This window comes from Pan paniscus, chromosome 20 (assembly GCF_029289425.2).
Source record: "Pan paniscus chromosome 20, NHGRI_mPanPan1-v2.0_pri, whole genome shotgun sequence".
Classification (NCBI taxonomy): Eukaryota; Metazoa; Chordata; class Mammalia; order Primates; family Hominidae; genus Pan; species Pan paniscus.
The window spans coordinates 60,888,048-60,915,474 of record NC_073269.2 but is presented as its reverse complement, the minus strand read 5'-3'; the positions used below and the strand labels follow the sequence as shown (position 1 = coordinate 60,915,474).

General features: G+C 48.1%; 2 protein-coding genes across 3 annotated transcripts; both read right to left on the bottom strand.

Moving 5' to 3' along the window:
• Window positions 1-395: 395 nt before the first annotated feature.
• On the bottom strand, window positions 396-15,599 carry LOC117977013 (killer cell immunoglobulin-like receptor 2DS1). 2 transcript variants are annotated; one of them, XM_063599667.1, is made up of 9 exons: window positions 15,527-15,599; window positions 13,899-13,934; window positions 12,891-13,172; window positions 11,157-11,456; window positions 9,337-9,630; window positions 6,081-6,131; window positions 1,703-1,807; window positions 1,189-1,241; window positions 396-1,090 (listed from the first exon to the last, which is right to left on the bottom strand). In XM_063599667.1, the coding sequence occupies exons 1-9, from the start codon at window positions 15,558-15,560 to the stop codon at window positions 914-916; spliced, it is 1,332 nt and encodes a 443-aa protein (XP_063455737.1). In that variant the 5' UTR covers window positions 15,561-15,599; the 3' UTR covers window positions 396-913. The 2 variants fall into 2 exon arrangements, with proteins under 2 accessions (XP_063455737.1, XP_063455736.1); XM_063599666.1 differs by lacking the exon at window positions 6,081-6,131 and having other exon boundaries at window positions 15,527-15,560.
• A 2,457-nt stretch (window positions 15,600-18,056) lies between these two features.
• Window positions 18,057-26,974, bottom strand: LOC134729571 (killer cell immunoglobulin-like receptor 2DL5A). Its single transcript, XM_063599668.1, is given in 9 exon segments — window positions 18,057-18,076; window positions 18,079-18,229; window positions 18,330-18,382; window positions 18,945-19,046; window positions 21,803-21,853; window positions 24,028-24,321; window positions 25,202-25,486; window positions 26,249-26,284; window positions 26,941-26,974. Coding segments are annotated over 9 exon segments (1,026 nt in total).
• Window positions 26,975-27,427: the final 453 nt, after the last annotated feature.

Sequence of the window (27,427 nt, the reverse complement as noted above, 5' to 3'; positions counted from 1 at the left end):
TTTATTGTTGGTTCAATAAACACCTGTAAACCCCACAGATATGGAGGAGTGACTGTATATTTATATTATGAAAGATGATGTGTTGATGTGTGTCCCTGTGGAGATGAGACTAACAGGGCTTATGACTCTACAAATGTTTCATCATGGAATGACTCTGCCATCTTTGCAGGTCTGCAGGGAGTAAGAATATGACTTGTTCATCTGATTCACGATCCTTGGAACCTCCTGTGTGCTGCATCTTTGGATGGAAATTGGAGTCTCAGAGACCAATCAGGCTCCACCCTGCTTCCAGAAGCTCAGAGTCCAGGGGTGAGAACCCAGTGGAGAACAGATGGGGTTACATGGACATAGTACTGATAACACCGGGAGCCTTAGGCAAGAAAAGAGTCCCATTACCGAAACCATGAGGGCAGACATGTTTATTTGAAGGAGGGAAAACTACATTGAAATTATTTAAAAAAATGTATAAGTTTTACTGCTGACAGAAGGCTGAAAGATAGTCTGAGGGGAGGTGGAACAGCATGAGGGAAGGTGGAACAGCACGTGCCTAAGTGCCGTGTTAAGAGGGAGCCTCTTGTATGTTTGGAATTGTGAGTTCCTCAGTGTGATCACAGCCTTAGGTAGACTAGGAGGTAAGCCAGTTAGGTTGGAGAGGTGGGCAGGGGTCAAGTGAAATGGAGAATTGTGGGCTAAGCAAAGGAGTGTGTTTTCTCTCCAGCAGGCGGTAGGGACCTTAGACATTTGTAAGCAAGAGAGAGGCATGTTGAGATTCGTGGTGTGAGGAAGAGCGATGCCCTAAGATGAAGACTGATGCCTTCAGATTCCAGCTGCTAGTACATGGGAGCTGGCAACCCGGTTTTGAGACAGGGCTGTTGTCTCCCCAGAAGATCCCATCAAGGCCTGACTGTGGTGCTCATGGGCAGGAGACAACTTTGGATCTGGGCTCAGCATTTGGAAGTTCCATGTACACGCTGGTATCTGTTGGGGGTGTCTTGGGCCTCTGAGAAGGGGGATTGATTTTTCTCTGTGTGAAAACGCAGTGATTCAACTGTGCGTATGTCACCTCCTGAGGGTCTTGTTCATCAGAGTCCTGGAGAGAGGGAAATGCTGAGTGAGGGAGGGTGCTCACATTTTCCAGGACTCTTTGGGAATAAGACTAGCCACGAGGCTGGGCCGAGGAGCACCTACCTCCCTGTTCACTGTTCTGTTCCCTGCAGGCTCTTGGTCCATTACAGCAGCATCTGTAGGAGACAGAAGTCAACAAAACAGCTCGGAGGGCACTTCCAGGTCCTCATTTCATAAGCAGATACCAACACACAGGGGGAGGCCATAGGTGCCTGAGGTCCCTCAGTTGCCAACAGCAGACTCAGACATTCTATCTCTCTGAGCTCAAGGACCCATCCCATGAATAGCTCTGAGTTCCCATCCCATTGATCTGTCTCCCACTTTCTGCCTGTCATGGAACCTTCTTCTGGATGTGAGTGGCTGCAGGGGACGTGAGGATACAGTTCAGAGTCAGGCAATGGTCTGTGAGCTGAAGGCAGGGGCAGGGTGTCTGGTGCTCTCTCTAGAAAGTCCTGCCTCTGTGGCTGCTGCCTTGGGCCAGGGACCATCCTACCTGTGAGGAACACACACCTGAGTGTTCCCATCCTGTTTCCCCACATGGCCCTCAGCTCTCTGGCCTCTGCTTCGTGAGACTTACTTTTTTTGTCGGAGCACCAGCGATGAAGGAGGAAGAAGAGGAGGATGGTGAAAGGGATTTTGACCACTGACGTCCCAATCAGAACATGTAGGTGTCTGGGGTTACCTGGAAGAAGAGGAGACACCAATAAGAAGCTGATCATAGCAGTTCCTCTTTATGAATTGTCTCGCATTTCTTGATTGACAGGTAACCACATACAACGTCTGTTTAGGACAAGCACCCAGATGGCGGGAGACCTAGCTTCCTCCTGCTTTCTCAGTTATAGCTCTCATAGTAACCATAGAAAGTGCTGAGGATACAACTACTTTAGTTGAGATGTTTGACCCCTTCAAACCTCACATTGAAATTTCATCCCCATTGTGGGAGGTTGGGCCTCTTCAGAGGTGTTTGGGTCATGGAGGTGGATCCATCATGAACAGATCAATGCTGTCCCAAGGAGACGGGGTTAGCAAGTTCCCCCTCTATTAGTTCTTGGAGAGCTGGTTGTTAAAAAGAGCTTGGAAGCTCCATCGCTCCCCCTCCCCCTTGCTCCCTCTCTTGATGTGTGATCTCTGTGGTCTCTGCACAGACAGACCCTCCTTCCCTTCTGTCAGAGTGGGAGCAGCCTGAGGCCATCACAAGAAATAGATGCTGGTGCCATGCTTCCAGTACAGCCTGCAGAACGGTGAGGCAAACCAATCTCTTTTCTTTAGAAGTTACCCAGGCTCAAGTGTTCCTTTAGAGCAACAAAAATGGACTAAGACAGCAACGTCCTGAGATCAGGAGGAATGTCTCAGAACAGCCTGGGCTGTCTTCCTGTTCTTCCTGGAGGAGGACGTCATGCAGTGCTTTAGCTGAGTGCTTCCTGTGGCTCCAGGGTACAAAACCCAGGCTGGGCTGCTTTCTGGCTTCCCCCAGCTACACTGCAAATGGGATGACTCCATATGTCCCGAGCAGCTTTTCTGAGCCTTGAGGGACTGGCTCACATTGAAATGTAGGCTGCTGCTGTCACTCGCTGCTTATCTGTTAGTAATGAACCTGCCTATGTAACGTATTCTCTGTGTGTTCTGTCTCCCTGGAGTGACGGTGAGTGATAGGAATTGGCATAGGCCCAGGTGCAGTACAGGAGGTGTTTAGAGTCTTCTCTGGGAAGACTGGACTGGGAATGATGCACAGTGAATGTGCTTTAGGATTTCTACATCCACAGCATTCTTGAGTCAAACAATTTGCATTCTCCAAGAAAAGGAAACAAAAGTGAAATCAAGATAAAAAAAGCGAAGTAGAATTCTCTTAAGTCAAAAGGCCAGGAAATAGTGTTGAAGCCCATGTGAAACGTGCTATTCTTTGTGATCTCGGGAGACACATGTTAGGCTGCTGTTCTACCCGAGAGGCTGGGGGAAGGACCACACCCTCGGCCATCTATTGCTTCAATACCACCTGTCCTCCTGTGAATTAGTAGGAAAGGGGAGCAGGAGCTAGTGCTGGCACTGATCTCTGATTCCAAGATCTGGACTCACTCCAAGGAGTATTAATGTTTACCTCCCCATGGCCTATCTGAATCTCCACAGGTGATTGGAAGTAGGGGTGAGGTGGGGGATTTGGGTGAGAGGGCAAGTTTTTTGTTGCGATGATCAGAGCACTTTCTCTATTCCAGGATCTGTGCTGGAGGATTCAGCGAGCTTTCACATTTTCTATGTGATCTCATACTCACAGACAGCCAAATAGGGAAGAGGTTTTAGGCTCATTGCCTAATGGATAAGATAAAGAATCAAAGAAGTAATTATAGAGAAATAGAAAAATGATGATTGGAATTCAGGTGCCTTTGTCATTCGTGTGTGTTATATTATATTTATGCATTTCTTATTTTTATTTTTTGAGATGGAGTCTCCTTGTGTTGCCCAGGCTGGTGTGCAGTGATGCGATCTCCACTCACTGCAACCTCCACCTCCTGGGTTGAAGTCATTCTCCTGCTTCATCCTCCAGAGTAGGAGCTGGGATTACAGAGATGCACCAGCATGCTCGGCTAATTTTTGTATTTTTAGTAGAGATAGGGTTTCACCATGTTGGCCAGGCTGGTCTGGAACTCCTGACTTCATGGAATCCACCGGCCTTGGCCTCCTGCAGTGCTGGGTTACAAGCGTGAGCCACTGCTCAGAGACTTGTATATTATGCTATAATAGGTCTCTTCATTTCCACCACCCCTCATATATCTGTCACTCCTTTGCCAGTTATTGGTTTATGTGTAGGATGAATAAATCTCAGAAAGAATTTAATTAAGCGAGGATTGAACAAGTAGGAAAATCAAACCCAGCAAGCCTTTCCAGCCAATGATTCTACCTCACAAGCATATCTTATATCCATCTGCTTCATCCACTTAGTGTCAAAATCAGCACCACATTTCACCAGTGGGGCGGGAATTGCCTTTTCCACAGTCTCCTAGATTCCAGTTACACACCTGGGCCTCCCTTATTTTCATGTCAGTCACTATTAATCATGTACGGATTCCTGGTTACCCCGAGGTGAATCCAATGGCTGTGAGTATCAAACACACACCCCTTGTTCCTCCTTAGTTTCCTGTGTACCCAGTGTGCTCTCCGTCTCTCCACAGTCGTCTTGTCATTCTCCCCATCTCATTCCCAGCATTTCACGCAGAGCCTCTTTCTTCCACATCAGATTGTTTTCACCTTTGTGCCTTCACGGCTGACAGCTGTGTGTGGAAAATCCTTCCGCCAATCTTTCAGGGGTTCAATCCGTGTTTTTCATTAATGTCACAAATATCTGATTAGTGAGACCTTCTCTGTCACCCAAAATCATACACTCAGCATTATGTATTATTTATTTTAAATTCTGGCTGGGCACAGTGGCTTACGCCTGTAATCCCAGTACTTTGGGATGCTGAGACGGTCGGATCACTTGAGGTTGGGAGTTTCAGACAAGCTTGGCCAACATGGTGAAACATCCTCTCTACAAAAAATATACAAAATGAATTAGCTGGGCATGGTGGCAGTTGCCTGTAATCCCAGCCACTCGAGAGGCTGAGGCAGGAGAATCACTTGGATCGAGGAGGTGCAGGTTGCAGTGAGCCAAGATCGTGACACTGCACTGTAGCCTGGAAGACAGAGGGAGACTCTGTCTCAATAAACAAATGAACAAACAAACAAACAAACAAATAGATTTCATGCACAGATGCTTCCCAATGGATCATTCATTTATTGGTCCACTTGTGCATTCATTTTCTGCCCTCCCATTTAACCATCCGCAATATCAGTGTCCCAAGAGCAGAGGCCAAACGCATCTTGTTCACTGTTTGTGGAAGGCAGGAGAATGCTGTCCCACCCCAAAATGTCCCTGTCCTAGCCTCCATAGCTTGTGAATATGTTATTTTACATGGAAAGGAGGAATGAAGATTGCAGATGGAATTATGGTTGCTTATCAGCTGAACTTAAAACAAGGGTCTCCTGAATGATTTCCGGAAGATTATGATGGATTTTCATCTTGGTGAACCCAATAGAATCCCCAAGTTTTCAAAAGAAGGGGAAGAAGGGAGAGCAGCATTCAGAGAAAGAGGTGTGGTAAGGAAGAAGGGTCTGAGTGATGCCATGTGAGATGTGATCAGTCTTTGTGGGTTTTGAGGAAGGAGGAAGGGGATCAGGAGCCAAGGAACTGGGAACCTTTATAAGATGGGACAAGTGAGAAGCAGATTCTCGCCTGCAACCTTCAGAGGGAAGGCAGCCTTGCTGTCACCTTGATTTTAGCCCAGTGAGATGTACTTCATACTTTGAGCTACAGCACTGTAAGATAATTAAAAAACCGTTTTGTTTTCACCCATGAATCTTGTGGAAATTTGTTATGGCAACAATAGGAAAAGGTTCCACACTGCACAGCCTGAGCATGGGGCTGTGGCTGAATGAGTCAGTGAGCCGAAGTGTGTGTGCATGAGCTCTGTTCTCTGTTACGGCAAGGCTCTTGCTCTGCTGTGTCAGCCAGGGTTGCCTCATGACCAACAGGAGCTCATTCCTTGGCAAGTGCAACTTCTCTAAAACACCTCGCCCTCATCAGATGTTTCCTTCCCTTCCCTCTCTCAAGTCCCCAGGAATTTATCCTCCAGTTAGGAATGCAGGCAGAAAAAACATTGCATTTTTCCTGAGAAGGATGTCAGATTGGCAATCATTCTTCTAGCTTGTAGGAGGTCTCAGCTCCATAAAATGAGAGATGAAGAGATTTCACTGAGCCCTGTGTTGGGCCCAGATCCCTTTTGCTGTTGGAGAATCTGGAGTTCAGAGATGGTGGAAGACAGGCGCACAATGTCAGATCTGCGAGATGCTGAGTCAATGCCTGAATCCAAGGCTTCCACTTCTCCAAGTTTCCAAAAGCAGATATAAGAGGGTTCTGTACTCACCGGTTTTGGAGCTTGGTTCAGTGGGTGAAGGCCAACTATTTGAAGGGTTTTCTAGAACACGAGACAGTAGAGAGGTCAGGAAATGAGGCTGCCTGTCCTCTACTCAAAGGAAATCTTTGAGGTTGGTTCATGGCCAACACTCTGTTATCTAATGTTGGGCCCTGGGAGTCCTGGGATTCTTTTTTCCATAATTTTTGTATGTGACGCCCACTGTCTTGAGACTTCAAGGTATAAAGAGAAAACAGGAGCATCACACTACCTGATCTCAAAATATATTACAGAGTCATAGTAAGCAAAACAGCATGATGTTGGCATGAAGAAAGGCACATAGAACAATGGAGCAGAATGAAGAACACAGATATAATCCATGAATTTACATCCAATGGTTTTTTTTTTTTTTTCCTTTTAGGATGGAATCTCGTTCTGTCACCCAGGCTGGAGTGCAGAGGTGCAATCTCGGTTCACTGCAACCTCAGCCTGCTGAGTTCAATCAATTCTCTTGACTCAAACTCCTGAGTAGTGGTATTACAGGTGCTGACCACCATGCTCAGCTAATTTTTATATACTTAGTGGAGATGATATTTCACCATGTTGGCCAGGCTGATCTTGAACTCCTGGCCTCAGGTGATCCACCTGCCTCGGCCTCCCAAAGTGCTGGAATTGCAGGTGTTAGCCACCATGCCCAGCCCATCCAATGGACTTTGACAGAGGTGTCAAGAACTCACAATTAGGAAAGGACAGTCTTTTCAATAAACAGTGCAGGGAAATGTGGACATCTACATGCAGAGGAATGAAACTGCACCTCTACCTGTCACCATACAGAAAAATCAAATGAAAATGGATTAAAGATGTGAGTCTAAGTCCAGAACCTATGAAACACGTAGAAGAAAATATTGGGGAAATGCTCCATGACATTTGTCTGAAGGAAGACATTTTGTTTTAAACCTTCAAAACAGAAGTAATCGAGGCAAAAATAGACCATTGGGATTACATCAAACTCAGCAACTTCTGCGCCGCTAAAGATAAACCAACAAAGTGAAGAGACAACCCACAGACTGGGAGCAACTATGTGCAAACTATGCATCTGAGACGGGATTAATGACTAGAAATATAAGAAGCTCAAACAACTCAATAAAACAAATGATTTAATTGAAAAAGGAGCGAAAGACATGAAATTTACCCGCATATGAAAAAGTGCTCGTTATCACTCATCATCAGAGAAATGCAAATTAAAATTGAAGTGAGTTTTCATCTCACCCCATTAACATGGCTTTTAGGCCGGGCATGGTGGCTTACATCTGTCATCCTAGAACTTTGAGAGCCCGAGGTGGGCGAATCTCCTGAGGTCGGGAGTTTGAGACCAGCATGACCCACATGGAGAAACTCTGTCTCTACTAAAAATACAAAAAGTAGCCGGGCATGGTGGCACATGCCTGTAATCCCAGCTACTTGGGAGGCTGAGGCGGGAGAATTGCTTGAACCTGGGAGGTGGAGGTTGTGGTGAGCCGAGATCGTGCCACTGCACTCCAGCCTGGGTGAAAAGAGTGAAAATCCATCTCAAAATAAAATAAAATAAAAACAAAAATAAAATAAAATAAAATAAAATAATATAAAATGGCTTTTAGCTGGAAGACAGGCAAAACAAATGCTGGCAAGGTGTAGAGAAAGGAGAACCCTGGTAGCCTGTTGGTAGGAGTGTAAATTAGTACAGCCATTATGGAGAAAAGTGTGGAAGTCCTTTAAAGAACTAAAAAGAGGTTGGGTGAGGTGGATCATGCCTGTAATCCCAGCACTTTGTGAGACTGGGGCGGGCACCTCAGTTGAGGTCATGAGTTTGAGAGCAGCCCAGCCAACATGGGGAAACCGCATCTATACTAAAAAAACCAAAAAGTAGCCAGGCATGGTGGCGTGCACCTGTAATCCCAGCTACTAGGGAGGCTGAGGCAGGAAAATCATTTGAACCCAGGAGGCGGAGGTTGCAATGAGCCAAGATCACATCACTTGTACTCCAGCCTGGGAACAGAGGGAAACTGTCACAAAAACAAAAACAAAACAACAAACAAAAAACTAAAAAGAGAACTTTCATAGTATCCAGCAATTTCACTACTGGGTTTATATCCAAAGGAAAGTAAATCAATATATCGAAGTGATATCTGCACTCGTCTGATTGGTGCAGCACGGTTCACAGTAGCCAAGATGTGGAGTCAACCTACCTGCCCGTCAGTGGATGAATGGATAGAGAGAATGTAGTACATTCACACAGTGGAGACTACTCATCCATAGAAAGAATAACATCCTGATATTTGCAGCCACATGGATGGAACTGGAAGTCATTACAAAGATTCTCATTTCTCATCCATATACAGGAGCTAAAAGGTGGATCTCATGAAGGTAGAGAGTAGAATGGTGGCTACCAGAGGCCAGGAAGAAAAGGGTGGAGGATAAAACAAACAAACAAACAAATATATATGTATGTATTTATGACCACTAGACCTTACACTTAAAAATGGTAAACGTGGCCGGGTGTGGTGGCTCATGCCTGTAATCCCAGCACTTTGGGAGGCTGAGGCGGGTGGATCACGTGGTCAGGAATTAGCGACCATCTCAACCAACATGGTGAAACCCCCTCTCTCTAAAAATACAAAAAGTAGCCTGGCATGGTGATGCATGCCTGTAGTACCAGTTACTCAGGCGGCTGAGGCAGGAGAATCGCTTGAACCCAGGAGGCAGAGGTTGCAGTGAGCTGAGATTGTGCCACTGCACTCCAGCATAGGGGAAAGAGCTAGACTCTGCCTCAAAAAAAAAAAAAAAATGTTAAAGGTGGTAAGCTATATAGGTATATTTAACCTCAATAAATATTTTTTCAAACAAAAAGAAAAGGGTGTAGGGGTTGCTGGTGATGACATCTCTGTGTAGGTGAGAGGCCAGGATGGGCTTCTGGGAAATGGGTAAGGTTGAGGGGCTGAGGGAACCTCTGATCTCCCCAAACTGAGCCCAGTCTCCCCTTCTCTGGGTCTCTCCTGACCGCTTTCTCCATCTGCCTGGGTGCCTGGAGCCCTGGCCGCAGGCCTCCATGCAGGCCGTGCAGGAGGGTTTGGAGGTGCCCTGTCTGCCATCCTGCGCCCTGATCCCTCCCTCACACCGAGGCTGCATCTTCTCTCTGCATCTGTCCATGCTTCTCTCCATCATCAGCAGGAAGCTCCTCAGCTAAGGCTCTAGGATCATAGGACATGGGACAGGCATGGGCTTTCCTCACCTGTGACGGAAACAAGCAGTGGGTCACTCGGATCTGACCACTCATAGGGAGAGTCACGGAAAGAGCCGAAGCATCTGTAGGTCCCTCCGTGGGTGGCAGGGCCCAGAGAAAAGTCGGCCTGGAATGTTCCGTTGACCTTGGGCCCTGCAGGGAGCCTACGTTCACGGCCCCCCTCCTCCCTGGATAGATGGTACATGTCATAGGAGCTCTGGGAGCTGCAGGACAAGGTCACGCTCTCTCCTGCCCAAACCGTGGGGCCCGGCTGGGCTGAGAGAGAAGGTTTCTCATATAGACCTGGAAGGAGAAGAGGCAGTTTCCTCAGGGAGGTTCTTCCTTGTCACATCTCCCCTCCCACCTGAGCTGAGAACTCACTCCCCTGCTCTATGGCCTAGTGCTCTCTGGCTCTCTCTCACCCTTCACCCATCTCTCTTCATGTCTATTTCCTCCTTCCACCTTCTCTGTCTCTCTAGGTGTCTGACCTCACTTCCCCACCTCTAGATATGTTTTCCCTTTTTGGATTGCTTTATTCTCTCTGACTCTCCTTGGATTGGTTGACTTGATGTTACTTTTTTAAATTCTGAGTTTCTCACTTTGTGTCCTGTTCATAACTTTCTGCATATTTCTATCTATTATCTATTGATCTATCTATTTATCTATTCAGTGTCTAACTACAAATTCTCTACCTGCCATCTATATCTATCTATCATCTATTTGTCTGTCAATTGTCTATCTATCTATCAATCATCTATTATCTATATCTATGTGTCATCTCTCTCTCTCTCTCTATGATTTCTCTCTTTGTCTGCCTCTCTATCTCTTTGTATTATCTATGTTCATCATCATCATGTCTATGTATCATCTATTAATGAATAAATCAATCATCATCTATGTATCTATAACCAATTATCCATCATCTACCTATTTATCATCTATCTATATCTATCCATCTATCATCTGTCTTGCTCTGCCTCTCGGTCTCTCTAGTTCTCTTTGGAATCTCTGCAATTCATCCCCACATCTCCATCTTTCTATGTCCTTGTGCCTCTCCCTCAGGACTCTAATTTTAGTGCTTTGTCTCTGCTCCCTTCCATCATTCTCTCCACTTCTCTGCCCTCTTTTCTCTCCTTTATGTGTCTGTGAGTCTCTCAGTCTCCTTCCTGTGGCTCATTCTCTGTGGGTTTATGTCTTTGCTTTTTGGTGTTCCTGACTTTTCTCTGTGTCTCTCAGTGATCCTATCATATGTGGGGTTATTTGGAATGTGAGCCTCAGAATCCAGTCTGGGGACCGCATGTTCACACAGCATACAGGGGTTGGTGTTCTGGGGCCATGATATCCTGCGACGATTACTCTCCATTGCATGGAAGGCAGAGGTGTCAGAATAAACACGGCATCTTTAGGTGCCACACGGCCTGAGGCCACAGGGCCCAACTCAGGTCAGAAATATGGGTGTCCTTGCGTTCTTCTGGTAGAGAACACTTTGTGGAGGTAAAACAGAAATGAAACTTCTAACCTGTGCCAGGTCTGTGAGCAAAGTCAGCATGGAGGGACACCTCTCTCTGGGACATGTCTGTCTGTGTCTCCTTTAATCTTTCTGTCTTTTCTAACTCTCGGTATGGCCCCTGTGTCTGTCCTCTGTTATGACACCTGGTCTGTACTTGTGTCTCCTGTTTCTCTGTCTCTGTTGGTACAGACCTCACCAAGTCAGTCTCTCTCCATAAGAATACCAAGCTCATCTTCCTTACAGTCACCTGGGCCTCCAATTCCTGGATCATTCACTCCGTGTCCCAATGACAATGAGAAGAATGTCCGGACACTCTCACCTGTGATCACGATGTCCAGAGGGTCACTGGGAGCTGACAACAGATAGGGGGAGTGAGTAACAGAACCGTAGCATCTGTAGGTCCCTGCCAGGTCTAGCGTCATGCGACTGATGGAGAAGTTGGCCTTGGAGACCCCATCATGGAGCTCTCCAGTGAGGCGCAAAGTGTCGTTAAACTTCCCCTCTCTGTGCAGAAGGAAGTGCTCAAACATGACATCCGACCAACATTGCAGGATGACTGTCTCTTCTGATTTCACCAGGGGACCAGGGTGGGCCAGGAGGGAAGGTTTCCTGTGGACTGCTAGGAAGAGAGTTTGTGAGTTTAGAAGGTGTGTCTCTTTATCATCCCATGCATGGCACCTGGAATGAGTGAGGCTTCCCCTCACTGGTGTCTGTCTCTCTCCTTCCTCTCTGTGTCTTCATGTTCTTTTCTGTGCCCACAACTCCTGGTGCAGTTCCTTCCATGTGTCTCCCCTGCTCTTCTCTGTCCCTCTGTCTCTAGTAGCCTCTGATTCCTTTCCCACTGGCCTCAGCCTCATCTCTTGGGCTGTTGTATCTATTTCACACTAATGTCTTTCCTGCTTCCATGTGGGGGTGGAAGAAGAACCAGGATAGTCTGCACGTCGAGGTTCTTTGCAGCCTGGTTCAATCTCTTTTGGACGAATTGGAATCCTTGGCAGGAGGTATGAACTGATCAGTAAGGCAGGCACCAGTGTCCACACACCCTGTTCCTGGTGGGGACTGGGAGCCACTCTTGCCATGCCTGTGCCAGCTTCCATAGGCTGGCTCCTGGTGCTGGTTGGAGGAGTATCAACCCCTCCCTATGTGGATGGAGCCTGGTGGTGGCATCATCATCCCACCCTTGGTGATCTCAGGGTAGCCAACCTTCTCCTTGTTTGGTTTCTTTAATTAATTAATTTTGGAGACAGAGTCTCACACCTTCGCCCAGGCTGGAGTGAAGTGGTATGGTCTAGGCTCACTGCAACCTCTGTCTCCTGGGTTCAAGTGATTCTCCTGCCCTCAGCCTCCCGAGTCGCTAGGATTACATGCACCTGCCACCATGCCCGGCTATCCTTGTGTCCTTTCTTAACTTGTCCTTGACCTGGGTTCCAGTGTTGGTTTCCTGTTGCTGCTGTAGAAAATTATCAGAAGCATGGCAGCAGGAGAGAGCACCCTGACACCTTCCTATTCTGGGGACAGAAATCGGACCCTGGTTTTCCTGGGCTAAAATCAAGCCATCTGCAGGGCTTCTTTCCCTCTGGAGACTCAGGAGAATCAGTTCCTTGACTTTTCCAGCCTCTATAGGCCACCTGCATTCATGGCTCATGGCCTTCCTCCACCTTCAAAGCTGGTGGAGACTCCCATTACGCTGCTCTAATCCCCACTCCCCTCTTCCTCCTCCTTTCATGTGGACCCTTGTGATTATACTGAGCCCAGCAGGACAGTCCAGGCTGTCTCCCCATCTCAAGGTCAACTCATCAACAATCTGAACTCCATCTTCCCCTTCAGTGCCTTCCCCTATAACATAAATAGTCACAGACTCCAGGGATTAGTATGTAGTCATCATTGGGGACAATTATTCTTCCCAGCACAGCACCCATTTCCCTGTATTCAATCCCCCTTTACCCCAAATACAGTCAGGGCCTTCCTGATGGGACCCTCAAGGACACGCTCACCAGAAGCTCTGGGATTCAGGAGGTGGGACAAGGAGAATCCCAGACAGGAGCCCTCTGACCTGTGACCACGATCACCAGGGGGTTGCTGGATGCCGGCCACCCACTGGGGGAGTGTGGGTGTGAACCCCGACATCTGTATGTCCCTGTGTGTGCTGGGGTCACAGGGCCCATGAAAAGGCTGTTCCAGAGTATTCTGTTGTAGAGCTCAGGGACAGGCACCCCACCTTCCTTGTACAGACTGAAGTTGTTAAACCCAAGATAAGAGTGACACCGAAGAATGACATGTCCTAGAGGCACCACAAGGCGGGGCCAGGCAGACAGCAAGGGCTTGTTCTGACCACCTTGGGGAGAAGGAGGCGCCGCTTTAGAATGGAGGATATGGAGTCACCCCTCCTTCCCTGTGCTCAGAAGATTCTCCTCGCTTTCCATGTTTCTATAGCTACTATCACACCTTGGTGCCCAGGGCTGAAGGAAGGACCCATCCCGCAAAGACATGGTGTCTCCCTACAACAAAAGCGTCAGCTGAGAACTTTGAGCAAGTGCTGAGTAAGAGACTCCTACTAGATTTTAATACTGTAAGATTACTCACATAAAACAACACAGGGTAGACATGAGGTGGAGGGCATGTCCTTTGTGAATGGATATCAGTGGATGCCTGAACGAAAATAAACAACTGAGCCCCCATCAGAGGATTTGGAATGTCAGGGCCATGGCTGTGGTTTCCCACCTCTTCTGGTAGAATGACAGCAGCCACACTGCAGCCCCTACCGTCATGGAAACGCTGAAGTGTGTGAGTAACACCTTTGTCCTCAGAGGATCTGCTGTTCCCACCACTTCCCCACCACACACCCCAGCTTTGAGCACCCCAGTCTAACCCTGGTCCCCACAGAACTTGACTCTGCCAAGGAAATGAAAGGCCGGGGAGGCGAGTTCGGAACTGTGGGCCGAGCACCCCAGGGTCCCCTCTTCCTAGTTTATGAGAGACTCCCTGACAGGACTTCCCTCCCATTTCAGGAAAATCCTCTTATGTGGGGAGATGACACCCTAAGGTTTGGAGAAGGACTTACCCTCATGTGGCCAGGCCCCCTGCAGCAAGAAGAACCCTGGAAAGAAAGATCATGATGGATGATCCATCTGCAGGGAAACAAGGCCTTCCTTGCTGCCCCCACTGGGCTGTGAGTCTTGGTAGTCAGCCCCTTCCTGGGCTGAAGGTAAACTCACCCTCAGTGCCTACCTGCACCCAAGAGCAGTGCCCTCGGCTGTGCAGAGACCCAGCCTCCAGGTCCATATCCCCATCCCAAGCCCATATCTCCACTCCAGGCCCATATCTCCACTCCAGGCCGATATTTCCACCCTAGACCCATATAGCCAATCCGGGCCCACATCTCCAATCCAGGCTCAGATCTCCACCCTAGGCCCATATCTCCACTCCAGGCCCATATCTCCTCTCCAGGCCCAGATATCCACCCCAGGCCCATATCTCCACTCCAGTCCCATATCTCCACCCCAGGCCCATATCTCCACCCCAGGCCCAGATCTCCACCTCCAGGCCCATAACTACACTCCAGGATCATATCTCCCCTCCAAGCCCATATCTCCACATCAGGCCCATATCTCCACTCCAGTCCAATATCTACACACCCAGGCCCATATCTCCATTCCAGGCCCATATCCCCATCCTAGGCCCATATCTCCACTCCAGTCCCATATCTCCACCCAACGCCCATATCTCCACTCCCGGCCCATATCTCCACCCCATGCCCATATCTCCACTCCCGGCCCATATCTCCACCCCACACCCATATCTCCACTCCAGTCCCATATCTCCTCTTCAGGCCCATATCTCCACTCCAGACCCATATCTCCACTCCAGGCCCATATCTACACTCCATGCCCATATCTACACTCCATGCCCATATCACCACCTCCAGGCCCATATATCCACTCCAGGCCCATATCTCCATCTCCAGGCTCATATCTCCACTCTAGGCCCATATCTCCACTCCAGGCCCATATCTCCACCTCCAGGCCCATATCTCCACTCCAGACCCATATCTCCACTCCAGTCCCATATCTCCACTCCAGGCCCATATCTCCACTCCAGGCCCAGATCTCCATTCCAGGCCCATATCTCCACTCCAGTCCCATATCTCCACTCCAGGCCCATATCTCCACTCCAGGCCCATAACTCCACTCCAGGCCCATATCTCCACTCCAGTCCGATATCTCCACTCCAGGCCCATAACTCCACTCCAGGCCCATATGTCCACTCCAGGCCCAGATCTCCACTCCAGTCCCAGATCTCCACTCCAGTCCCAGATCTCCACTCCAGGCCCATATCTCCACCTCCAGGCCCATATCTCCACCTCCAGGCCCATGTCTCCACTCCAGGCCCATATCTGCACCCCAGGCCCATATCTCCACTCCAGGCTCCTATCTCCCCTCCAGGTTCCTATCTCCACTCCAGGCTCAGATCTCCACTCTAGGCCCATATTTCCACCTCCAGGCCCATATCTCCACTCCAGACCCATATCTCCACTTCTAGCCCCATCACTCCATCTCTAGGCCCATATATCCACTCCAGGCCCAGATCTCCACTCCAGGCCCATAACTCCACCTCCAGACCCATATCTCCACCTCTGGGCCCAGATCTCCATCCCCGCGCTCCCTCCCTCTATTCCCTTCCAGGACTCACCAACACACGCCATGCTGACGGCCATGAGCGACATGGTGCTGCCGGTGCAGACAGGCGGCCGCGCCCCAGCTCAGCTCAGCAGCGCACAGGATGTTATTTGGCGCTCTGCCCATGCAGTTTACATGTTGACCACATCATGGGAGGGTGACGTACGCAGGCTCTTTCTACCTTGCATGAGGCCCAGTGGGTGCTCTCTCAAGAGCGGAACACGGCTTCCTGGAAATTGTTCTCACTAGAATTGACACCTCGCATCCTTCACTATGACCAACTCAAAACACGTCTCAGATCCAACCTCCTGAACACGAGATGACTAAAATCTGTGCTAACGTGAAAGACTTTTCATGTATTTTTATTGTTTTTATCTGAGATTCAAAGTCTTCTTCCTGTGTAATATGCAAAATATCTAATAGGTATTATTAATGTTTTCAGAGTCACTGTGACTAATAAACCTCATTAGAATTGTTCATGCTTGTATTTCTAGTATTACAACAGAACCAGTTAAAATGATTTAAATTCCCAGGGAAGGATTATGCAATTATTTACAATCTTAGAATTGTATGTTATCAGCAAAAACCACACATGTAAATTCTGGATTTTTGTAGTTTTATCTAAAATTTGTCTCATGACCCAAGATTCCAGAGTCCCAACTCTGGAGTTTGCTCTCTCTCTGTCTCTTTCCCTCCCTCATTTTAAATTTTACAGAAATATCCAGTAACATAATGCTATCGAAAATCAAGTTTCCCCCAGCACGTCGGGAAGCCGAGGTGGGCGGATCAACTGAGATGAGGAGATTGAGAGCAGCCTGGCCAACAGAGTGAAACCGTGTCTCTGCTAAAAATCCAAAAATTAGCTGTGCCTGGTGTCAGGCACCTGTAACGCCAGCTACCCAAGAGGCTGAGGCACGAGAATCGCTTGAACCTGGGAGGCGGAGGTTGCAGTGAGCTGAGATTGCACCACTGCAGTCCAGCCTGGGTGACAGAGCAAGACTCCGCCTCTAGAAAAAAACCAAAAACATAGCAAATAGCCTATAATAAGAAATTAGAGGGCTCTGGCTACTAAATTTAAAGGGTTCTATAAGGCTACATAAAGTGCAGCATCCTCAAGAGTGTGGACACAGAGAGCCCCTTAGCAGAAACAGTGTCTAAAATACATCCATGTACACACAGTCCCTTTAGAGTTGACAAAGGCTGCCGTGTGGTATAAGGTGGCATAGAATGTCTTCTCAATAAATAATATTAAACCAAAGGGTTACACATAGGATAAAATAAATCTACACTTATTCTCATACTATAAAAACACTTCTTGTTTTTATCTAGTTATTATAATTTTTTTATGATTTATATTTAAAATTGAGAAATAAACGTCATATACGGTCATCCTTCACTATTCCTGGGTGATTGGTTCCAGGATCTCCACTCAGATACCAAAATCTGCAGATGCTGAAGCCTCTTACATGAAACGGCACAGCATTTGCGTATAACCCATGCACATCCTCCTGTATACATGAAATCATCTCTTGATTACTTATAATTCCTGATATGGCCTATACACTGCTTCATTTGTGACCCTTCAACATAGTTTTGCTTTTTGAAAGTTTGTGGATTTTTTTCTTTGAATATTTTTTATTTATAGTTGGTTCAATAAACACCTGTAAACCCCACAGATATGGAGGACCGACTGTATATTTATAGTATGAAAGATGATGTGTTGATATGTGTCCCCATGGAGATGAGACTAACAAGGCCTATGACTCTACAAATGTTTCATTGTGGAGTGACTCTGCCAGCTTTCCAGGTTGCAGAGAGTAAGAATATCACTTGTTCATGTGATTCACGATCCTTGGAACCTCCTATGTGCTGCATCTTTGGATGGAAATTGGAGTCCCAGAGAAAAATGAGGCTCTACCCTGCTTCCAGAAGCTCAGAGTCCAGGGGTGAGAACCTAGCAGAGAACAGATGGGGTTATGTGGACATGGTAATGATAACAGCGGTTTCTTTCAGCGAATAGTGTCACATTACCTAAAGCAATGAGGGCAGACATGTTTATTTGAAAAGGAGACAGCTACATTGAAATCACAAAAAGTTTTATAAGTTTCACTGCTGACAGAAGGCTGGAAAATAGTCTGAGGAAAGGTGAGACAGCATGAGGGAAGGTGGAACAGCACGTGTCTCAGTGCCATGTTAAGAGGGAGCCTCTTGTATGTTTGGAATTGTGAGTTCCTCAGTGTGATTGCAGCCTCAAGTAGACTAGGAAGTAAGCTAGTTCAGCTGGAGAGGTGGGCAGGGGTCAAGTGAAATAGAGAATTGTGGGCTAAGCAAAAGAGTGTGTTTTCTCTCAGGAAGCAGTGGGGACCTTAGACATTTGTAAGCAAGAGAGAGGCACCAGATTTGTGGTGTGAGGGAGAGCGATGCTCTAAGAAGCAGACTCGCGCCTTCAGATTCCAGCTGCTGGTACATTGGAGCTGGCAAGGTGATTTTGAGACAGGGCTGTTGTCTCCCTAGAAAACCCCCTCAAGGCCTGACTGTGGTGCTCATGGGCAGGAGACAATGATCTTGGCTTAGCATTTGGAAGTTCCATGTACATGGTGGTATCTGTTGGAGGTGTCTTGGGCCTCTGAGAAGGGGCAGTGATTTTTGTCTGTGTGAAAACGCAGTGATCCAACTGTGCATATGTCACCTCCTGAGGGTCTTGATCATCAGAGTCCTGGAGAGAGGGAAATGCTGAGTGAGGGAGGGTGCTCACATTCTTCAAGACTATTAGGGAATAAGACTCGATCCATGAGGCTGGGCTGAGGAGAACCTACCTCCCTGTTCACTGTTCTGTCCCCGGCAGGCTCTTGGTCCATTACAGCAGCATCTGTAGGAGATAGAAGTCATCAAAACAGCTGGAAGGGCACTTTTGGGTCCTCATTTCATGAGCAGACACCAACACACAGCGGGAGGCCGTAGGTGCCTGAGGTCCCTCAGCTGTCATCAGCCAGACCCAGACATTCTCTCTCTCTGACAGCAGGGACCCATCCCATGAATAGCTCTGAGTTCCCATCCCATGAATAGCTCTGAGTTCCCATCCCATGAATAGCTCTGAGTTCCCATCCCATGAATAGCTCTGAGTTCCCATCCCATGAATAGCTCTGAGTTCCCATCCCATTGATCTGTCTCCCACTTTCTGCCTGTCATGGAACCTTCTTCTGGATGTGAGTGGCTGCAGGGGACGTGAGGATACAGTTCAGAGTCAGGCAATGGTCTGTGAGCTGAAGGCAGGGGCAGGGTGTCTGGTGCTCTCTCTAGAAAGCCCTGCCTCTGTGGCTGCTGCCTTGGGCCAGGGACCATCCTGCCTGTGAGGAACACACACCTGAGTCCTCCCATCCTGCTTCCCCACATGGCCCTGAGCTCTCTGGCCTCTGCGTCATGAGACTTACTCTTTTTGTTGGAGCAGCAGCGATGAAGGAGAAAGAAGAGGATGATAAAGAGGATGATAGCCACTGAGGTCCCAATCAGAATGTGCAGGTGTCTGCGGATACCTGGGGGAAGGTGGGAATCCAATAAGAAGCTAATTATAGCAGTTCCTCTTTATGGATTGTGTCTCATTTCTTGGTTGCCAGCTAAGCACATACAACATCTGTTTAGGACAAGTTCCCCGATGGCAGGATACCCAGGTTTCTCCTGCTTTCTCAGTTATAGTTCTCAAAATAATCAGAGAACATGCTGGGGATACCACTGCTATAGTTTGGATGTTTGACCCCGCCAAACCTCACTTTGACACTTATCTCGCAGTGTGGGAGGTTGGGCCTATTGAGAGATGTTCCAGTTATGGGGGTGGATCCATCATGAATACATTAATGCTGTCCCCATGAGACGTGGTTGGCAAGTTCTCCATGAGGTCCCTAGGACTGGTTGCTAAAAAGAGCATGGGGTTTCTCCATGTTGGCCAGGCTGGTCTCAAACTCCTGACCTCAAGTGATCCAAACGCCTTGGCCTCCCAAAGTGTTGGGTTACAGGCATAAGCTACCGTTCACAGACTTGTATATTATGCTATAATAAGTCCCTTCATTTGCACCACCCCTCATCTATCTATCACTCCTCTGCCAGATATTGATTTACATGTAGGAAAAATAAATCTCAGAAAGAAATTAATAAATTCAAAATTAAATAAGTAGGCATTATCAAATCCAGCAAGACCTCCCTACAAATGATTCTACCTCACAGACATATCTTATATCCATCTACTTCATTCATTTAGTGTCTAAATCAGCACCACATTTCACCAGTGGGGCGGGAATTGCCTTTTCCACGGTCTCCTAGATTCCAGTTATGCACCTGGGTGTCCTTATTTTCATGTCAGTCACTATTAATCATGTAGGGATTCCTAGTTACCCCGAGGTGAATCCAAGGGCTGTAAGTATAAAACACACACTCCTTGTTCCTCCTTAGTTTCCTGTGTACCCAGTGTGTTCTCCGTCTCTCTACAGTCGTCTGGTCATTCTCCCCACGTCATTCCCAGCATTTGAATGCAGAGCCTCTTCCTTCAGCATCAGATTGTTTTCACATTTGTGCCTTCACGGCTGACAGCTGTGTGTGGAAAATCCTTCTGCCAATATTCCAAGGGTTGAATCTACCTTTTTTTTCATTATGGTCACAAATATTATCTGATTAGTGAGACTTTCTCTGTCTCCTGAAATTATACACTTAGTATTCTTTATTATTTATTTTAAATTTCAGCTGGGCGCAGTGGCTCACGCCTGTAATCCCAGTACTTTGGGATGCTGAGACGGTTGGATCACTTGAGGTTGGGAGTTGGAGACAGTCTGCGCAACATGGTGAAACTCCATCTCTACTAAAAAATAGAAAATTAGCTGGGTGTGGTGGAGGGGACTGGAATCACAACTAGTCAGGAGGCTGAGGCAGGAGAAACGCTTGAACCCGGGAGGTGGAGGTTGTGGTGAGCTGAGGTCATGCCACTGCACTCCAGCCTGGGGACAGAGAATGACTTCGCTGCAAATAAATAAATACATAAATATATAAATAGATAAATAAATAAGTAAATAGATTTCATGCACGGATGCTTCCCAATGGATCAATCATTACTGGTCCACTTGTGCATTCATATTCTGCCCTCCCATTTGCCCATCTGCAATGTCAGTGTCCTAAGAGCAGAGGCCAAATGCATCGTGTTTACCATTTGTGGAAGGCAGGAGAATGCTGGCCCACCCCCAAAATGTCCCTGTCCTAGCCTCCATAGCTTGGGAATATGTTATTTTACATGAAAGGAGGAATAAAGATTGCAGATGGAATTATGGTTGCTAATCATCTGAACTTAAAAGGAGGTTATCTTGGGTGATTTTAGGGAGATTGTGATGGATTATCTTGGTAAACTCAATAGAATCCCAAAGTCTTTAAAAGAGGAAGAAAAAGTCAGGGCAACACTTAGAGAAAGAGGTGAGGTAAGGAAGAGGGATCTGAGTGATGCCACGTGAGAGATGTGACGAGCCTTTGTGGGCTTCGAGGAAGGAGGACGGGGACCAGATGCCAAGGAATGTGGAAACCTCTAGGAGCTGGGAAATGTGAAAAGCCGATTCTCGCCTGGAACCTTCAGAGAAAAGGCAGCCTCACAGTCACCTTGATTTTAGCCCAGTGAAATGCATTTCATATTTCTGAGCTATAACACTGTAAGATAATTTTAAAAGCTGTGTTGTTGTCATCCATGAAGTTTGTGGAGATTTATTATGGCAACAGCAGGAAAGGGTTCCACACTGTACAGTCAGAGCACAGGGCAGTGGCTGAACGAGTGAGTGAGTGGAAGTGTCATATTCGTGGATGAACTACGTTCCTTCTTACTGCAAGGCTCTTGCTCTGCTGACTCAGCCAAGGTCGCATCATGACCAACAGGGGCTCATTCCTTGGCAAGTGGAACTTCTCTAAATCACCTTGCCCTCATCAGATGTTCCCTTCCCCTCCCTCTCTCAAGTCCCCTCGAATTTATCCTCCAATTCGGAATGCAGGCAGAAAAAACACCACATTATCCCTGAGAAGGATGTCAGATTTGTACTTGTCCGTCTAGCTTGGAGGAGGTCTCAGCTGCAGAAATTTGAAATGAAGAGACTTCACTGAGCCCTTTGCTGTCCTCAGATACCCTTCACTGTTGTAGTGTCTGGGGGTCAGAGATGTTAGAAGACAGGCCCACAGTCACAGAGCTGGGAGGTGCTGAGCCAATGCTTGAATCCAAGATACCAACCTCCCCAGGTTTCCAAAAGCAGAGATAAGAGGGATCTTTACTCACCAGTTTTGGAGCTTGGTTCAGTGGGTGAAGATGAACTACTTGAAGAGTTTCCTAGAACACAGGACAGGAGAGAGGTGAGGATATGAGGATGCCTGTCTTCTACTCAAAGGAAATCTTTGAGGTTGGTTCATGGCCAACACTCTGTTATCTAATGTTGGGTCCTAGGAGTCCTGGCATCCCCTTCTCCATCATCATTGTTAAATGATGCCCAGTGTCCTGAGATTTCGAGGAATAAAGACAAAACAGGTGCTGGAGGCCTCACACTCCCTGACTTAAAAATATGTTACAAAGCTGTAGTAAGCACAACAGCATGACATTGGCATAAAGGCCCATAGAGCAATGGAGCAGAATGAAGAACACAGATATAATTCATGCATTCACATCCAATGGACTTTGACGATTGTAGGTGCCAAGAACCTGCAATCAGGAAACGACGGTCTTTTCAATAAATGGAGCAGGGAAAACTGGTATCTACATGCAGTTGATGAAACTGCACCTCTACCTCTCACCATACACAGAAATCAAATGAAAATGGAAGAAACACGTAAGGCCTGAAACCATTAAGTGTCTAAAAGGAAAGAGTGGGGAAATGCTCCAGGACATTTGTCTGAGGAAAGACATTTTATTTGAAATCTCAAAAACACAAGAAATCAAAACAAAATAATAGACCTTCGGGATTACATCAAAGTAAGCAGCTTCTGCACCGCAAAGGAAGCAACCAACAAAGTGAAGAAGAGACAAATTGGGAGAAAATATTTGTGAAGTATGCATCTGAGAGGGGATTAATAACTAGAATATACATAAAACTCAAGCAACGGTATAAAACAATGAATTTAATTTAACAATTAGTAAAAGACCTGAACAGACATTTCTCAACAAACAAAACGTACAAATGGCGAACATGTACATGAAAAAGTGCTCAGTATCACTAATCATGCCAATTGAAATCACAGTGAGCTATCATCTCATCCCATTAAAGTGGCTTTTATCTGAAACACAGACAAAATAAATGCTGGCAAGGTGGTAGAGAAAGGAGAACCCTGGTACCCTGTTGATAGGATCTAGCAATTCCACTACTGGGTGTAAACCCAAAGGGAAGGACATCAGTGTATCGAAGTGATATCTGCACTCGTATGATTGGTGCAGCACTGTTCACAGTAGCCAAGATGTGGAGTCAACTTACCTGCCCGTCAGTGGGTGAATGGATAGAGAGAATGTAGTACATTCACACACAGTGGAGAGTACTCATCCCTAGAAAGAATAACATCCTGACATTTGCAGCCACATGGATGGAACTGGAGGTCATTGCAAAGATTCCCATTTCTCACCTGTATACAGGAGCTAAAAGGTGGATCTCATGAAGGTGGAGAGCAGAATGGTGGCTACCAGAGGCCAGGAAGTAAAGGGTGGAGTGTAACAACAACAATAAAAAAGAATATAGATGTATTTATTTATTTAGAGACAGAATCTCTCTCTGTCTCCCAGGCTGCAGTGCAGTGGCCTGATCTCGGCTCAGTGCAACCTCTGCCTCCTGGGCTTAAGTACTTCTCCTGCCTCAGCCTCCCATGTAGCTAGGAATACAGGTGCATGCCAGCATGCCCGGCCAATTTTTCTTGTCTGTTTAGTAAAGATGAATTTCCCACATGTTGGCCAGGCTGATCTCGAGCCCCTGATCTTAAATGATCCACCTTCCTTGGCCTCTCAAAGCGCCGAGATTACAACTGTGAGCCACTGCACCCAGCATATAAAGGTATTTATGACCACTAGATTTTACTTTTAAAAATGGTAAAGGTGGCAAATTTTATAGTTACATTTAACCTCAATAAATGTTTTTTCAAACGGAAAGAAAAGGGTGTAGGGGTTGCTGGTGATGACATCTCTCTGTGGGTGAGAGGCCAGTATGGGCTTCTGGGAAATGGGTAAGGTTGAGGGTCTGAGGGAGCCTCTGATCTCCCCAAATTGAGCCGAGTCTCCCTCCTCTGGGTCTGTCCTGACCTCTTTCTCCATCTGCCTGGGTGCCTGGAGCCCTGGCCACGGGCCTCCATGCAGGCCGTGCAGGAGGGTTTGGAGGTGCCCTGTCTGCCATCCTGCGCCCTGATCCCTCCCTCACACCATGCTGCGTGTTCTCTCTGCATCTGTCCATGCTTCTCTCCATCATCAGCAGGAAGCTCCTCAGCTAAGGCTCTAGGATCACAGGACATGGGACAGGCATGGGCTTTCCTCACCTGTGACAGAAACAAGCAGTGGGTGACTCGGGTCTGACCACTCATAGGGTGAGTCATGGAAAGAGCCGAAGCATGTGTAGGTCCCTCCGTGGGTGGCAGGGCCCAGAGGAAAGTCAGCCTGGAATGTTCCATTGATGCTGGGCACTGCAGGGAGCCTAGGTTCATGGACCCTCCCCTCCCTGGATAGATGGTACATGTCAAATGAGCTCCTGGAGCTGCAGGACAAGGTCACGTTCTCTCCTGCGTGAACCGTGGGGCCCGGCTGGGCTGAGAGCGAAGGTTTCCCAAATAGACCTGGAAGGAGAAGAGGCAGTTTCCTGAGGGAGGTTCTTCCTTGTCACAGCTCCCCTCACACCTGAGCTGAGAACTCACTCCCCTGCTCTATGACCTAATGCTCTCTCTCTCTCTCTCACCCTCCACCCCCAACTCTCCCTGTGGATCCCTCCCTATGCGGCTCCAGCCTGGTGGTGGCATCAGCAGTGCACCCTTGCTGACCTCAGGGTAGCCAACCCTCTTGTTTGGTTTTTTAACTTGTCCTTGACCTGGATTCCTGTGTTGTTTCCTGTTGTTGCTGCAGAAAATTATCACAAACATGGCGGCAGGAGAGAACACTTCTGGAGACAGAAATCAGACCCTGTTCTTCCTGGGCTACAATCAAGGCATCTGCAGGGCTGCATTCCCTCTGGAGACTCGGGAGAATCAGTTCTATTGACTTCTCCAGCCCCTAAAGGCCACCTGCATTCCGTGGCTTCTGGCCTTCCTCCACTTTCAAAGCCCACAGTGGCTGGTGGAGTCTCCCTCCCACTACACTGCTCTAATCCCCACTCTCCTCTTCCTCCTCCTCTCATGTGGACCCTTGTGATTACACTGAGCCCAGTGGGAGAGTCCAGGTCATCTCCCCATCTCAAGGTCAACTCATCAACAACCTGAACTCCATCTTCCCCTTCAGTCCCCTGTCCTATAACATAAATAGTCACAGGCTCCAAGGATTACAATATAGCCATGCTGCCGACAGTTACTCTTCCCACCACAGCACCCATTCCCCTGTATTCAATCCCCATTGACACCAAATACAGTCAGGGCCTGGATGATTGGACCCTGGTGGACACCCCCACCAGAAGCTCTGGTATTCAGGAAGTGGGACAAGGAGAATCCCAGACACGAGTCCTCTGACCTGTGACCACGATCACCAGGGGGTTGCTGGGTGCCGACCACTCAATGGGGGAGTGCGGGTGTGAACCCCGACATCTGTAGGTCCCTGCGTGTGCAGGGGTCACAGGGTCCATGAGGATGCTCTTCCAGAATATTTTGTTGTAGAGCTCAGGGACAGGCAGCCCATCTTCTTTGTACAGACTGAAGATGGTAAACCCAAGACGAGAGCGACACAGAAGAGTCACATGTCCTCCTCGAGGCACCACAGGGCTGGGCCAGGCAGACAGCAAGGGCTTGTCCTGTCCACCTGGGGGAGAAGGAGGCGCCACCTTAGAGAGGAGGATGTGGAGCCGCCCCTCCCTGCCAGTGCTCAGAAGATTCTCCCCACTTTCCTTGTTTCTAAGGCTCCTACCACACTTGGGTGCCCATGGCTACGGGAAGGACCCACCCCGCATAGACTTGGCGTCTCTCTACAACAAAAGTGTCAGCTGAGAACTTTGAGCAAGTGCTGAGTAAGGGACTCCCACTAGATTTTAATACTGCAAGATTACTCACATAAAACAACACAAATAGACATGGAGTCGAGGGCATGTTCTTTGTGAATGGAATATCAGCCAATGTGTGAACCACAATACACAACTGAGCCCCCAACAGAGGATTTGGAAGGTCAGGGCCATGGCTGGGGTTCCCCCACCTCTTAGGTAGAATGACAGCAGCCACACTGCAGCCCCTACAGTCATGGAAACGCTGGAGGGTGTGAGTTACACGTTTGTCCTCAGAGGCCTGCTGTTCCTAGCACTGCTTTGCTCCCTTCCTCTGCCAGTGACACCACATCCCCGCCGCACAGCACAGCTTGGAGGACCCCAGTCTACCCTCCCGGGTTCCCACAGAACCTGACTCAGCCAAGGGAAAGGAAGGCTGGGGACGGCAAGGTCGGAACTGTGGGATGAGCACCCCAGGGTCTCGTCATCCTTGTTTATAAGAAAATCCCCCACCGGGCTTCCCTCCTGTTTCAGGAAAATCCTCTTATGTGGGGAGATGACACCTTAAGGTTTGGAGAAGGACTCACCCTCATGTGGCCAGGCCCCCTGCAGCAAGAAGAACCCTGGAAAGAAAGATCGTGATGGACCATCCATCTGCAGGCAAACCAGGCCTCCTTTGCTGCCCCCACTGGGCTGTGAGTCTTGGTAGCCAGGCCCTTGCTGGGCTGAAGGGAAACTCACCCTCAGTGCCTGCCTGCACCCAAGAACAGGGCTGTCAGCTGTGCAGAGACCCAGCCTCCAGGCCCATATCCACACCCCGAGCCCATATCCCTACCCCAAGCCCATATCTCCACTCCAGGCCCATATATCCACTCCAGGCTGATATTTCCACCCTAGGCCCATATCTCCAATCCAGGCCCATACCTCCACCCCAAGCCCATATCTCCACACCCAGGCCCATATCTCCATCCTAGGCCCATATCTCCACTCCTGGCCCATAACTCTACTACAGGCCCATATCTCCACCTCCAGGCCCATGTCTCCACTCCAGGCTCCTATCTCCCCTCCAGGTTCCTATTTCCACCTCCAGGCCCATATCTCCACTCCAGACCCAGATCTCCACTTCTAGGCCCATCACTCCATCTCTAGGCCCATAAATCCACTCCAGACCCAGATCTCCACTCCAGGCCCATAACTCCACCTCTAGGCCCATATCTTTACCTCCAGGTCCAGACCTCCACCCCAGCGCTCCCTCCCTCGATTCCCTTCCAGGACTCACCAACACACGCCATGCTGACGACCATGAGCGACATGGTGCTGCCGGTGCAGACAGGCGGCCGCACCCCAGCTCAGCTCAGCAGCGCACAGGATGTTATTTGGCGCCCTGCCCATGCAGTTTACATGTTGACCACATCATGGGAGGGTGACGTACGCAGGCTCTTTCTACCTTGCATGAGGCCCAGTGGGTGCTCGCTCAAGAGCGGAACATGGCTTCCTGGAAATTGTTCTCACTAGAATTTGACACCTCGCGTCCTTCACTATGACCAACTCAAAACACGTCTCAGATCCAACCTCCCAAACATGAGATGACTAAAATCTGTGCTAACGTGAAAGACTTTTCATGTATTTTTATTGTTTTTATCTGAGATTCAAACTCTTCTTCCTGTGAAATATGCAAAATATCTAATAGGTATTATTAGTGTTTTCAGAGACATTGTGACTAATAAACCATTAGAATTGTTCATGCTTGTATTTCTAGTATTACA

Excerpts from the sequence above, each read along its gene's own strand:
- LOC117977013 (XM_063599667.1), bottom strand. The coding sequence starts at position 15,560 with ATGTCGCTCATGGCCGTCAGCATGGCGTGTGTTG. Across the intron at positions 11,457-12,890 it reads CCTGGTGATCGTGGTCACAG|CAGTCCACAGGAAACCTTCC; the intron begins GTCAGAGGGCTC and ends CTCTCTTCCTAG. Across the intron at positions 1,242-1,702 it reads CTGGTGCTCCGACAAAAAAA|ATGCTGCTGTAATGGACCAA; the intron begins GTAAGTCTCACG and ends TGTCTCCTACAG.